Source organism: Perca flavescens, chromosome 18, assembly GCF_004354835.1.
Source record: "Perca flavescens isolate YP-PL-M2 chromosome 18, PFLA_1.0, whole genome shotgun sequence".
NCBI lineage: Eukaryota > Metazoa > Chordata > Actinopteri > Perciformes > Percidae > Perca > Perca flavescens.
Genome location: NC_041348.1, coordinates 25204420 through 25219828, shown reverse-complemented (window position 1 = coordinate 25219828; position 15409 = coordinate 25204420). Strand labels below are relative to the sequence as shown.

Here is a 15409-nt window from a genome sequence, read left to right as displayed (position 1 = left end):
TGTATAGTCCCGCTGCAGTACCGAGATCCCCAGAGAGGCCTGGATAATCTGATAATCTGGCACTAATCTCTTCCAGGTTCCCGACACCTGGACCAGGACTTCATCGTTCCACCCTACGCTGGGCGGGGCTTGATATACAGCAGGAAATGTCCCATTGAAGCTTATCGTCTCAGCAGGGCCGGACCACGCTCACATACACACATAAATGCTAAAACTGAATGAATAGATGTCAAAAAATCAAAACAAAGCAATAAATACTAAGCACACAGTGCCGAAACTTAAAACGTTAAAACTCACTTCTCGTCTTTTTTTGACTTTCTTTTGTTTTTCCACTTTTTCTCTCCACTGTGGTTACATCCTGGATATACTTCCTGAAACGTTCCTGCACTATCAGTCACAAAGTTCCTAAACACATCCTTCTATCTCCTCACGGTGTCCCTCTCACTTACTTGACCCCTTCGAAAACCAGAGCGCGCACACGCGCGCACACACACACACACACACACACACACACACACACACACACACACACACACACACACACACACACACACACACACACACACACACACACACACACACACACACACACACACACACACACACACACACACACACACACACACATGCTACAGAATAAATCAGTAGGTTTCAGATTCCTCGTTTAGCTATGCATGATCAAATCAAAACAAAAGTAAATCCACAGTGACAAGACACACACAGAATCACAGCTATACATCAGTAGGAACCCAGCGGTCATTTGGTGTCCAGCATCGTGATTGGTTGATTGGCAGTGGAGCTCTAACCCCCACCGACTAACGATTAAAGAAGCTATATTTTAATTCCACCAGGGTCAGTCTTCTTTGGCTTTGATGAAACATCACTCCGCCTGAGGAGAGAGTGACAGAACGGTCAGACAATGGATCAGAAATGATTTCCTTTATATTCTATCACGTCATGTTCGACATTTTGGGAAATGCGCTTATTCGCTTTCTTGTCGAGAACTAAACACTCTCGTGTCTTATGGCCCTGACACACCAACACGATAATCAGCCGTCGGACAGTCTGGCGAGGTCAGTGACTCGAGTCTGTTCGGTGTGTTCCGTGCCGTCGGAGGAGCTGTCGGCGTTCATTTTGGCCGACCTGACTTGCTGGGTCGGAGGGCGGGCAGTCGGACTCGCTCCACTAATCTGATTGGTGGAGTGCTAACCCGGAAATAACGAGCGGGATGAGTGACGAACGTCTCTCAAAATCTGACGGAAATCTTCTAAACTGACCTTTGTCGATCTGGAACGAAGACAGATTCAGCAGCTGCACGGCCTATTTCTCGCTTAAAATGTTTTCAGAAACACGTTTCAGTGTTACGAGATCGTATTTCGAACAAGCCGCCATTACTAATCGTCTGGAGAAGCCAGACCCACGTTCCGAGGCACTTTTTGGACCCCGGGGAGCCGACTGATCAGTCCGACTGCCTTGTCTGCCGATGGTCAGAAGTCGGGTCGGTGTGTCAGGGGCTAGCTGGAGCCAGCTGCCGGTTAGCTTAGTTTAGCATAAAGAAACAGAGGAGAAACTGCTAGCCTGACTCTTTCAAGAGTTTAAAAAATCTCTAATTTATTAACACAATGTATCTCTTTTGTTTAATCCTATTCATGATAATAACAGGACCACATGAAGTTATTGCCCCCGGCCAACAGATAGTCAGGCACATAAAATCACAATATGTTGTCTTTATGTTCAGTTTTTGGACAACACCACCAACACAAATGAGATATAATGCGTTAATTAGTGAGCTTTGGAGGTGCTGGTAGGCCCGTTTAGCTTTAGACAGAACCAGTTTCCAGTCTTCCTGCTATAACCGGCTGCAGTTTCCTATTTAAACATGAAAATGGTATTAAACTTCTCATCCAACTCCTGAAAAGAGAGCAAACAAGCATGTTTTCAAAAATCTACTTTGGTTTGCAAAAGGTAAACACCATTACAAAATTTCAAAGTTGATAAATACTGCTTTAAAATTCAGTTTGCAGGGACAGATTAAGTTTTGAAAAACACAATTTTTTTTTGTCTTTTAATAAAGAAAGTTATGCCGTCATTTCAAATAGAGAAGACTTTTTCCTAATTTAAGGAAACTACTTTTTTAGATTTTTTCTCTCTCTGCGTATACAGCAAATATAGTATAATATATACTAATATATATAATATAGCCGCAAATAAAATGCCATGCTTCAAAAGTTGACCATGAAGAACCAAAAAACCGGCCGTTTGAAGGCCTGTGCAAACAAGTTCAAACACATAAACAAGTTGTTGCTTTGACTCATCAAATCATTCAGTTTTTCCCATAAAACGTGAATGCAGCCTTTTTGTTCTAAAGCTGAAACATTTCTAACCTGCCTATTAAGTAATTAAGAGGCAGAGAGTAGTAGTTTTAGTAGTAGCATCTTTGAATATTTGGTATCTCCTAACTAAATAGTTATCTTTTGTTGTGCTATTAAAAAAAACTAAGTGTTTATTATCATGCAATTAAAAAAACGGCAATTAAACTAAATCCCTTACCGTTTTTGTTTGTCCTGCGATCATTTTAACCTGCTAAAGAGAGAAAGGTTTGTTAGCAGAGGACATTGCAGTGTGAAGCTAAAGCGCTACAGGTTTCTGCCAGAAACTGTAATAAGAACCAGAGCAGTTCTTAGCATAGAAACATAAAACGTGACTGTACTTGGCAGGTGCTACACAAACTGAGTGAGTCCAGAGAGAAAACTTTGTGAACAGTCTAACATAGTATTTTATCATTAAACGTTAAGACTTAACTGTGTTGAACGGTGGGGCTGAACCCTCCGGTCTGTCTGGCTGTTTGGGGGGTCGGTGGGTTAGTACTGCAGGTTAGTATTCTTATAAGCGTTTAGTGTGGGCTCAGTGAGCAGACCAGGAAGTAGTTTCACCGCTTCGTCTCTGCAGGCGGTCCTCTTGTATAGAGGAGGGGCTCCATAAAGCACGGCTAATGAGATGGCATATTTATGAAGCTTGCTCTGCAGTGCAGACGAGAGAGAGCACCTGGAGAATAAGTGGAGTCGTATAGAGACCGTGCACGTGGTCTCACAGACACAGAAAGACATGCAGGAAAAGCCGCAAGTACAAGTGCATTAAACGTCTTGGTAAATACCTCATGATGTAAGCCAGAGCGACTTTTATGTGTGCAAAAAAAAAAAAAAAAAAAAAAGACTCCATTATCTCCAATAAACTCAAGGGGTCAAACAGTTCAGTATATTAATATATTTTATGAAAAATTTGCTAACTGATGTATTCCACCTATGACTATACTTTGGATAAATTCATCATTTTCTGTCAGATGTTTGTCAAATTTGCAGTTAACCCTTTTTTACTTTGGACTTTACTTGAGTAATTAGGAAAATATAGATTTTACTCTACGACATTTATCTGACAACTACCGTCACTTGTTACTTTGATTTTATATACAAAACATATGATCATAATATGCTATGATGCATTATTATAGATTAAATTACCCAGACAGGTTTTTTCAGTTATGTGGCGGAATAGGTTCATGTTGGAGTTGAGCCCCGCTTATAGGTGGGAAATATATCAATATTATATCGATATCGTGATATGAGACTAGATATCGTCTTAGATTTTGGATATCGTAATATGGCATAAGTGTTGTCTTTTCCTGGTTTTAAAGGCTGCATTACAGTAAAGTGATGTCATTTTCTGAACTTACCACACTATTCTAGCTGGTCTATTATTTGCCTTTACCCACTTAGTCATTATATCAACATTACTGATGATTATTTATCAAAACTCTCATTGTGTAAATATTTTGTGAAAGCACCAATAGTCAACACAACAATATTGTTGCGGTATCGATATCGAGGTATTTGGTCAAAAATATCGAGATATTTGATTTTCTCCATATCGCCTAGCTCTAGCCCCGCTCGTGATTTAAATGAGGTCCCCAATAACAATGATACAGTTGTAAGTTGTCCTGCAACAAAACTAACAGGAGAGCTCCTGAAGTCCTGAAAATATCTATACTTTATCTTGTTTTAAAAGATAATAACCTGTGCACACAAAATATTATTGTTCAGCACCTTGGGCGTGCCACACTGCATCTTTGGATAATTTAAGTACATTTTGTTGGTAATACTTATGTACTTTTACTCAGGTAGAATTTTTAATGCTGGACTTTTACTTGTAACAGAGTAATTGTATATTATGTTATTGCTACTTTCACTTAAGTGAAGTATCTGAATTATCACCACTGTCTTTGAATAGTTTTACCCGTTTTTGCCCCTTCACAATGCAAAAAAAAACATCATCATCAGAGAGCCAGAAGTTCATTCATGCCCTAGAGAGATGATCTCTGAAAAGTCATGAGATCAAATTTCAGTACTTTGTTTTATTACCAAAAATGATTTTTCCATGAATAACCATGCAAAATATAATCTGATTTCAGCTATAAAATCTCTCCAGTTCTTGACCTTTTACATGAACACTTTCAGAAAACCCCTCTAAAAAGGAAGCGTTGAGTCAATGGTAGACTTTTATATTACTTAAATTTATTATTTATGTTTATTTATCATTTTATTTTATTGTTTGGTGCTGGTTTTGCGTGATAAAAGATAACATTTTAAAAACACTGATTACTTGCGTCTGGGTTTAGAGGTGTTAATTAAAGCTATAGTGAGTAGTTTCTGTCGCCCCATTGAGGAATTCTAAGAAATAACAACAAAACTGTCGGCGCGTCCACATGATACAAGCCTTCCGTGATTGCGCTCCGTTTATTAACATCAAAAAGTTACGCACTAAAGCTTTAAGCAATACTGAGACCGATGTCAAGCAACGCATGGGAGTCCCAATGCAAAGGTTAAGCATTATAATGATCATGTTAGTGTGAAGTTTTGTTAGCAAGTGAAACAAGTGAAAAAGAGGATAATAATAATAATTCAGTGTGAAAAGATAACGTGAGCTACTGAGGACACACAATAACTTACCTCTGTCCTTCCCGTTTAGCAATCTCTCCTCTTCCTCCTGAACATCATCTGGTCAGAAAAGAGGGTGATGTGTCAACATGTGTTGGACCAAAACTTCATCAGATTTACAATTACATTTTATACAGAAAGAATTCAAACGTGACACGCTTGATCCGTTTTATACCCAAATATATAAAACATCAAACATATTTTTGAACAAATTTGTGAAAAGTGGATCATTCAAAAGCTACAAAAGATGTCAAAAGAACCTCTGCAGGATACTATGGAAGTGTGGGTTTGTATATATGATTGTGTATGTATGTATGTATGTATGTGTATGTGTGTGTGTGTGTGTGTGTACCAGAGTGGAGCTCTTTGACCAGTGAGGACACAGTGTTGGTGATGGAGTCGGCTGCTACCAGAAGGTCATTCCTCAGGTTCCTGCTCGGGCCTGTTATGGAAAGATGTGAAAAAAAGATCGTACGTCGAAGTACAAAGATTAAAGTTACGGTAACACTTGAAGGTATCCACATAATCGTGACATGAAACTACTTGGAATTGTTTCAAAAATTATTATTCCAGTAGAATCGTTTCTTTATTGGAGGATTTGGTTTCAAATCTGATCATGGGTTCCAAAGTTTACATGCAAAAGTTTGGGTTTCCGAAGCAGCCAGGCGCTTGTTGTGTTGCACCCGTGGAGCACAGTAAGTGGCGCTCTAGTGGGGCTTTAATTCACGTTGACAAAGTCCCGTCAAACTGCAACCCACCGCTGAATCAAAATAAAACTTTCCTCTTATTTGTGAAATAAGCATGTGACCCGTTTCAACTCCACCCTCAAAGAATCGGAATCGAGAATCGATAAGAACCGGAATCGAACGGAAGAATCGGAATTGGAATCAGAATTGTTAAAGTCCAAACAATGCCCAACCCTATATAACTATGACATGACACTGTCATGAATGTGTCATAAACGTTATAAACAAGTCATAAACGTTTGTGACTTCTGTCATTAAGTGTCATTCGGTTTTTGTCATGACAAGATGACATTGATTGGGTCGTCTTGATTATGACAACTTGACATTAAATTAGTTTGGGATGTCTCTGTAATGACAACTTGACATTAACCAGGATGACATTACCAGAGGATGTCTTTGTCATGACAACTTGACATAATGTCATCCTGTTTAATGTCAAGTTGTCTTAATAAGGACACTCCAAAGAAATTTAATGTCAAGATGTCATGACAAATACATCCTCTGGTAATGTCAGCCTGGTTAATGTCAAGTTATAATTACAAAGACATCCCAAAACAAATTTAATGTCAACTGGTCATGACCAAGACAACTTCTGGTAATTCACTTTGCTTAATGTCAAGTTGTCATAATCAAGACAACCCAAACAATGTCATCTTGTCATGACAAAAACCGAATGACACTTAATGACAGAAGTCATAAACGTTTATGACTTGTTTATAACGTTTATGACACGTTCATGACAGTGTCATGTCATGTCATAGTTATGACCGTGTCATGTCACGATTATGTTGATACCTTCAAATAAATTGTTACCAAATTTACCCTGATTTTGAGGCAATACATTATCATTCACTATATCAGAGCTCAATAACATTTTTATACTGTCTCGCTGTGGCACCAATTACAACAGGGTTAGGGTTACACATCGTAAAAAAACTCAACAACCTAATGCAGAATACAAAAATTTAAAAAAGTATTTAACTGATAAAGCAAAATAACATCACGTTTAAAAGTTAACTTGTCTCCTTTCCCTTTTCTTACACAGGACATATTTTTCCTCAAGAATGCATCTACAGTAGAGCAGAATTAAACAAATAACTGAATAGCTTAGGACAAGCCTTTTTTTTAAAACCACCTTTTAAGCCCGTTGAGGCCAATTTGTGATTTGATTTGACTCAATGTTTTACACCAACTTTTGATAATGTGGTGCATTTGTGTTCTTGTGTAAAATTATAAATGATCTTTTTGTGATAGGATTTCCTATGACAAATGGGCTACTTCTTGAACTATTAGCTCCTGTCAAGCGGTTTGTAATACAGGCTGCAGGTTTTACAGCACACCATGAAGGTAAAACTAGCAATAAATTACCAATATCCTAAAGAGTTAGGATTTCATCTGCAAACCTGAAATGTATAGCTTGATTTAAATTCATCACTTACAAGTAAAACATTTAGACAAGCAGTTATATGGAAGACTTTTTTTTTTTAAACTCATGTGATATCATATACTCGGTTACATATTATGAAAGCTAAAACTCTTAACAGGGAAATTGTTGAGCTGCTGATAAAAGTGGTGGAACAACATGTAAACCTTGTTAGGTCAAGAATAAATCCTACCAGAAACATCACTCCTGTGTCTCAAAGATGATATGAAAAAAGGACCAACGATGAAAACCTTCTTGTGTATTGTCTCAGAGTGTTAACTAAACCAAGACCATAAAACCACCAAGACCATAAAAACAATTATTTTATGGATGTTTTTTTTACCATGCTGTAAGTTCCAGACTTACCTTGGGCAAACGCTTCTTGTACGTCACCACCAACCCCAGCGAGTGAATCTTGAGGAGCGTACATGTGAGCCTGGGGAGATGCAGCACCTACGGAGCGGACCATTGATGGGCTCGGTCGAGAAGGAGAGGCGTGAGAAGAGCCAGCCGCCTGCGCCTAAGAGATGGATTCATAAGGGGTTGTTGCACATCATCGTTTAGGACTTTCAGAAACATCCAACTTGTCATTTTTGTTGCAGCTGACATCACCTCCACAATGTAATAAAAGTTCTAGTAACTGCTGGAAAAAGGTGAGTATTTAGGTCCTGATTGGCAAAATGAAGCAGTTTCTTTGACTTATTTTTAACATTTTAAGTTTCTGCATGAAATAATGGCTGAATCCCACATTACCACCACTGTGAGTCCAACATAAGGAGGATAAACTTACTGCCTGTCGCTGTTCCTCATCCTACAGGGCCACAACATGGGCAGTCGAAAACAAATGGGGAGGAAAAGGATGGAAAAGAAGAGGTCAGGTACAGTCAGAGCTGGAAAAGGGTGAAATTTTTAAGGAGGAAATAGCAAAAGAGAAAAGTGAGGCTTGTTACAGTGAGGACAGGCAGGGAAGTGTGAAGAAAAAGGAAAACTTTGCCATCTAGTGTGTGACAATACACCATGCAGAAAACAATAGTCAGTGGCTGTATATGTGTGTGTGTGTGTGTGTGTGTGTGTGTGTGTGTGTGTGTGTGTGTGTGTGTGTGTGTGTGTGTGTGTGTGTGTGTGTGTGTGTGTGTGTGTCACCTTGAGCAGCTTCATCAATCCCTCGAGCTGTACCATCAGTTCCCTCCTGCTCTCTTGCAGAGATGACATCCTCTGCTCCAGCTCATCTTTCCTTTGTCTGCAACACACACCAACCCTCCATTACTGTCACATAACAAGAGTGTCAGGAGGCAGCAACAAAAGAACCACAGAAGGCAGAAGACATAGATCAATTGAAATAATTTGAGGTTACAAAAAGGAACACAGATACAGAAAGGCAAAAGGACAGAATGTTAAAAACTCTGTGAGCTCTGAGGTTAGATTTACTGGCCACATTTAAAGCTTTAGTGTGTAACTTTTTGATATTAATGAACGTCCGTTACATGCAAGCCATTGTCAAATGAGTTGCTACAAAGCTAATTAAGACTATCGGCTCCACAAAACTCTGTATTTCTCAGTATGGCTATGTTCAGAAGATTGTGTCGACCTGCGACTTTCGCCTCCGTGTCCTCCTTGGCAACTAGCAACTGCGTGGAGGAGGGGTGGGGGCTGTGCGCAATCACGGAAGGCTTGTATCATGTGGACGCGCCCACAGTTTTGTTGTCATGACTTAGAATTCCTCATGGGGGCGACAGAAAACTACGCACTATAGCTTTAAACTCGGGTCATGCATCTCCAGATTCGATCTGGTACAAATGCATGTGCACTAAGCCACATAAACAGTATCCATTTCTGTTAGCCAGAACAAAAATCTAGCATAAATGTAGGTAGGCCTTCACACTTGCACTTCACACTACCATGAGGTTTATGAGTAGATAAAACACAGTTGGAAAACTGCCAAAACTTCTCTCTCTCTTACACTTCTGCAGGCAGTTTGAGGCATTTGAGCACAAGATCATCCTTGAAAAGGATCCTGGGAGATCCCCAAACAGCAGAAGGAGAGAGCATTCCCAGAGAATTTATTTTATTTTTAATCGTAGAGCGATCAGATTGAATGAAACATGAATGCTTGAAGATTGAAAGGAACACAGCGTAAGAAATCCTTGACATTTATTCTCAGTGATCATTTGTTAAAGGGTTTGAAAAGGAGACTCGGTGGAGATGAGATGTCAAAGAACTAGCGGACCAGAACATGAGAACACCATGAGCCTCTGAGACAGACCACAATACCTTGAAACCAAACTGTGACATCTTCAAAACGCCATCAAGTCTGATGTATACTGCTTCTCAGATGGCAGAAGCAGCAGGGACGTTCATCATGCACTTATGTCTGCTGAAAAACGCTCTAGTGTCGGCCACCAAGGCCTTTAAAGAATTTGAGAAGTACAGATTGAATCCAAACCGCATTTGATAAATTCTTACTATTTACAGTGAGAGCCAAGAGCCAAGATGTAAGAGTCAGCACACGTAACATCGTACTAGAGTGGTGTTTACAATCTTTTTTTCCAAATAGTATGTGGTCTGGATGGGACATTAAAGCAGAAGCTTTCCTTCTTCTCATATGTTAGGAACAATGAGTAAATAAGCAAATAGTCAGACAAGAGTTATGCAGTATACTCCAGATTTGAGTCATTATGATCCCAAAGTAAAGCTTTAACAGTAGGATTGACAAAAGTTTTTTTTTTAAATGATCTTCAACAATGAAATGATAGGAAGGATTAGCATGACTGCAAGTTCAAAGAGGTGACACCATCGGACAACTTCAGACAGAGATATTACTGAGGACTATAATTTACACATTTAAATAGTTACGGTAATGACCATTGAGATGTGAAGAGGGAAGGGAGACTTGGACATTTTAGGGTACAAAATTGGTGTGCATTTAACATATTACAATAAAACAGAGGGTAGTTACCTTGAATTATGGTAATTAGCTATTGTGTGTTATTAAAGTTGTTTCAGTTTCATTTATATAATTTAGTCCCAAATCAGAAACATGCTCCATTCATCACATTATATTTTCAATAATCTAGTCGACACAACTTACAAAGAAAGAAACCGTACATTTTGTGTTGTTGTAGAATTTTAAAACTTTTGAATTTGGCGCCACTGAGTGGCCACATCCATGACTGCGATTGAGGCATTTTTCTACCAACAAAAACTTTCAGCATCAGAAGAAGAAAAAAGATGCACCAATCAAATAAAAAAATCTGATTTAAAGCTGCTCTGTGTAGCACTTAAAACCACTAGTATCCTTCCATCACCCTTACTGCAACTCTTTCTCTCTCTAGCAGAATTGTTATTGCTTTAAATCAAGTCTCACTCAGCTCCCTTGGAATTTTGTTTTTTAGAAATAGCATGAACATGTTGGAAGAGATTTTTACGTTGGCTTTTCTCAAAATCCACCATCTGTCACCGCCATCTGCCATAAAGCACTCTCCCTCTGTGCTGCAAAGCAACGCGGCAGATTTCCCGTCAAATCTGACACTGTGGCACACAATGTCGAAAACGCAAGGTAGCTGGCAAACTTTGATTGTTTGTTTTTTTTAATTATGTTTGGGCATCAACTCTGTGGATATGTCAACAACAAAAAAACAAACAAATAATCGTAATAGTATGTGTCTGCAGCAGGAGACCAGACTACCCATCTCCTGGGCAGTTCCGGTGTTTACAGTACCTGAGCAGACGGAGCTCAGCCAGCAGAGTCGGGTTGGTGCTGCCTTTCCCCGGACTGGCCTGGCACGCTGCGTCATGCTCTACGCGGAGACGTTTGATCTCTGCCAAGATCTCTCTGGGAAATGAAAAACATACTGGTAAGCTACTGTTGAGGTTCGGGGAGCATTACATGACTGAACAGACTGTGAAAAGACCGGGCAAGAACACACTAAACACTTCAGCAGGCTTTTGCAGATCAGATGGAAGAATGAGGAATAAGTTGCATAACTTCTCCAATTTCCCCCCAAAATAAGACCACTGGGGTAAAACTGGGCCAGTAAAACCACCAGACAGGGACACCTGAAATCCTACTGCATATATAAAGTCACAAATACAACTACAACGTGACAGACTTACAAGAGCATGAGTCAAACTAAGAAAAGTGAATTAAAATTAGTGACTTGTTCTTCTTAGTGACTCATCCGCTATCCACACATTTCTACCTGTTTTTGCATTCCAGCTGAGCAATGAGCTCCCTCTTCTGTTTGTTCACATCAAAGTTAATGCTCCGGTTAGGTATTACCTGAAAGACACAGACACAGTCACAGACACAGACACACACACACAGTTACTGGAGCTCACTGACTGTGTGATGACCATTTATCATTTAACAACCTAAAGGTGGTCTAAGTTGAGAGAGAGAGAGAGAGAGAGAGAGAGAGAGAGAGAGAGAGAGAGAGAGAGAGAGAGACCACGCACAAATTGTGCGTCAGAGCTCTATGTATATGTAGTTGTGTTTTCATGTATTAGCAGTTTACTGCGTGTGAGAAAACAAGGTGTTGTTGACTCACTCCTGTGCTGTCAGTCTCTGCCAGTCGGGAGGTGTAGCGGGCGATCAGTTTGTGTTCTTCATCTTCTCTGCTGGGACTGTCCACACTACTGACACACAGCAGAGAGCAGGCCAAACAGCAACTTAGTCACAGCACCATAAACTAATGATCTTTTTTTTTATTAACTCTTTCCATTCTTTATTCATTTACTGGGTGTAAATGTTTCCCCAGGAACCATTTTTAAATCAGTTGGCCTAAAGCCGCCTACACATGATACGCGATTTGCTCTCTGCCGATCTGCACCCACGCGCAGAGAGCAAAGCGCAGCGCAGGTAAACGCCACCAAGGGTAGCAAGGAAGCTATTTCCTGTTGCTAGGTAACGACGTGCCCGTTATCTCATTGGTTGCACTTCCGAAAGGTCAGCGGCAACTAGGTCAAAGCTGAAATAATTTGAACGCAGCGCAAAGTGGCAAATCCAAGCGGTGCGCGACCCCCGGGGCACCGCAGCGCATAGTTGGGCGCTCTCCCCATAGGAAACCAATGGAACGGACGGCACAAAGAGGTTTTGCCGCCTATCCCGCGTAGGCGGCTTAATAGAGATACAGTACACAACTTGCAAACAAACAGCTTGGAGACGATTTACACGTTGATTTCTTTTGTTTTTACTTGATCTTTGCTCTTCACTACAATAACAATAAGCTACAAAATCAAATTTGGATGCACTTTGACTAAATTCAGGTCTATCTGTACTGCACTCTCACCTTGGGGTGGCCTGGAGGCGATTCACATACGCAGCGATCAGAGAGTGTTCCTCATTCATACGCTGAGCGGCAGCCAAACTGGACGAGAGAAAAACAGAAATAAACGTAAATTTAAATTATTCAGATTATAATGTATTCTCATTAACTATATATCACATATATCTCAACACATTTAATTTATTTTCAAACAATAAAAAGGTCTTTTCTTACATGTCTTTATTATGGTTGTTGCATGTCTCAGCACAATGTATTGCTGTCATTTTGCTCACCCTACTAACAGTGAAAATGATCATGTTTTTTTTGTCTGGTAATATAATGTAATGCATTTGTAAGACACATCATGTCAGACTGTCAGAATTTGGAACAATAAGATCCTGGACCTATTTACACCTTTGACCTTGGTGCTTTCAGTCCTCCAACGTTTCTCAAGATAGAAAGAGGCGTTCAATGTCTAACTTAAGAAAACATTACAAAGTAGAAACTAAAAGCTGAAAAATTTAATCTGGTAAGCAATCAGTCGAAATGTTCTTTTTCGACAAGGTAAAAGGTGACATCCAAAAATCATGTAGATATTTGATGAACACATTTCCGCTTTTTATTTTTTTTCCTCCTTCTTCAAATGCCATCTGTTTAATTCTCCGTTCACTTTTGGGCTGCAACTAACAGTTATTTTCAATATCAATTAATGTGCCAATAGTTTTTCCGATTAATCATTTGCTCCACAAAATGTCAGAAAAAAGTGAAAAGTACAAAGACGTTAAGAAAGACAAGAAATGGAAACATCAGAGGATCAGAGGAAGGGTCCAAAACCCCAAAATATTGAATTTACCATCAAATGAAACAAAGAAAAGCAGCAAATCCACACAATCTAAAAGCTAAAACTCTATTTTAAATCTTGTATAACTGCATAACAAAATCACTGCATAAGACACCCACATTTCAAGCTATTAAAAACTCCAGATATATTACTACTATAGACACAGAACAAAATATCACAAACAATAAACTGGTGTTTTTCTACTCTTCATGTGAGTCTTTACCTTTTGGAGGACTCGGGCACTGATGAGGACAGCAACATGGCTTCACTGTTCTCAGTGGGGCGAGAAGGGCTGCACACACAGAAACGCACAACGTATCAGACCCATATTAACAATAGTGTAAACACAGAGTAAGGATAACAACATGAAATCATTAAACACAAAGTCCTGCCTGTCAGAAAACACACATTCTTACACTCACACACTCTCTCTCACGTGCTTTTGAGTGCAATCATGCAATAGTGAATTGTACTAGTCTGAGCAAACACAGACAGGGCAAAGATCACCAGAGGGAGGGAGAGGGAGAGAGAGAGAGAGACAGAGAGAGAGAGAGAGAGAGAAATGAGAGAGAGAGAGAGAAAGAGAGAATGAGAGAGAGAGAGAGAAAGAGAGAGAGAAAGAGAGAGAGAATGAGAGAGAGACAGACAGAGAATGACAGAGAGACAGAAAGAATGCAGATCCAGAGGTATCAGAAAAAAAAAAAAAACAAAAAATTAGAAAAATTAATGTTTGTGAGAGAAATAAACCTGACACAGCATCATCATAAACATACTCACATATGTGCTAATGCAGTCTAGCTAGCCTGATTGTGTGCCCAATGCTTGGAGCGCTGTAATGACCCAGTCTGTCGATGTTGGAAAATCAAACAGTGTGGATCCACAACAAGGGGCGGAGCAACCAAAGTGGTTCGCTATAGAGGTGGGACTTCGGTGGTCTCGTGTTATCTGAACTTCTTGTGTACATGTAACTGTACCAGTGATAACAGACCTAAATGTTATTTTAGGCCAAGAGTCAAGTTTGGTAGTAAACGTTTTACTTTCTGTCATGAAAAGTTTCCGTTTTCAGTGGCAAGTTTTAACATTCATATTAGAGCTTCTACAAAACCCTTCAACTGTCTGCCTGGACATTAACTTATGTCTTATGCAGCAACAACACTGTATGTACTTACATAAGGGGCTGGGCAATAATTCAGTTGTATTGTTTATAGTCTTTCAGAGGAATGTCAATATGATCAAAAGAAGTTTGTTGTTGAGGATTCTTTTGGTTGTAATTTAAAAAAAAGTTTTTTTATTTCAACCACATTGCTAAGGCCTACCTCCATAACCTTGACTCTAGCAATACCATGCAATATTGTTTCCATCTATTTTGTTGATCTAGCAGTGCTATTTACAATGCCACTAGTCTCACATAGGCAGACTTATTTCCACAGCGCTATATGATAAAATCATTGAACGGTTTATCTGTGATCGCTAAAAAGTCCCATAAATGTAACACAAGCTAAGAAGACACACAATAGCTAGTATAAGCTGATATTAGGCCCTGGTTGTACACAGCCAATTAAGACTGTTGCGGCATCCTCACACATTCAACTTTTCATTTTCATGACAAAGAATGTGGCATTTCTTCATTCCAACACTACATGTAGAAATGCCTATGTATAGTCTTGCTTTAAATAGGCCATTTATTGTGTCATTAGTGTTTGTGAGTGTTGTGAGGTCTTACACTATGTTGGAGAGGTTGAGGGTCCTCTCAGGTTCTTCTGGGTAAATAGGATGAGGGGGCTCTCTGGAGGACACACAGCCCAGAGTCCTGCTCAGGGCTCGGCCAAGCTTTGTCGCTGATGACTTCTACAGACAGACAGACGGACAGACACACACACAAACGCAGATATCAGGTCGTCATTCATAAACTGTATGACTTTTGTAACCCAGGAATTTTCTGCAGCAATGTTAACTGCATTAAAGGGCAGGATTGAACTCCATGGAAGAATTTTTTTATTTTATTTTTTGTACTTTTATTGTCTAAGGTTTGAAGGGTTGATTAAGGTACAGTATGTGTTCCCTGTTTTTCCTCTCCAGGAAATATATAAAAAATTTAACTTTGAAGAAATTTAAAACCTTTTTTTATTTATTACCCGTTTTAT

The 15409-nt window shown here is 39.5% G+C and overlaps 1 protein-coding gene across 5 annotated transcripts in view; it reads right to left on the bottom strand.

Annotated features, from left to right (window-relative positions):
* Nucleotides 1-582: 582 nt before the first annotated feature.
* The window catches only part of LOC114573678 (dystrobrevin beta), a 48108-nt gene continuing 33281 nt past the window's right edge, over nt 583-15409 (bottom strand). For 2 of the 5 annotated variants that reach the window (XM_028605967.1, XM_028605966.1), the window contains exons 10-22: nt 14989-15113; nt 13489-13557; nt 12449-12526; nt 11708-11795; nt 11360-11439; nt 10879-10992; nt 8304-8400; nt 7951-7971; nt 7527-7680; nt 5344-5433; nt 5004-5051; nt 2551-2583; nt 583-889 (exon numbers count right to left, since the gene is read on the bottom strand). In XM_028605967.1, the coding sequence (XP_028461768.1) occupies nt 2576-2583; nt 5004-5051; nt 5344-5433; nt 7527-7680; nt 7951-7971; nt 8304-8400; nt 10879-10992; nt 11360-11439; nt 11708-11795; nt 12449-12526; nt 13489-13557; nt 14989-15113 (972 nt within the window). In that variant the 3' untranslated portion in view covers nt 583-889; nt 2551-2575. The remainder of the gene's footprint in view (nt 890-2550; nt 2584-5003; nt 5052-5343; nt 5434-7526; nt 7681-7950; nt 7972-8303; nt 8401-10878; nt 10993-11359; nt 11440-11707; nt 11796-12448; nt 12527-13488; nt 13558-14988; nt 15114-15409) is intronic. The other 3 variants (XM_028605969.1, XM_028605968.1, XM_028605970.1) reach the window with 3 other exon arrangements.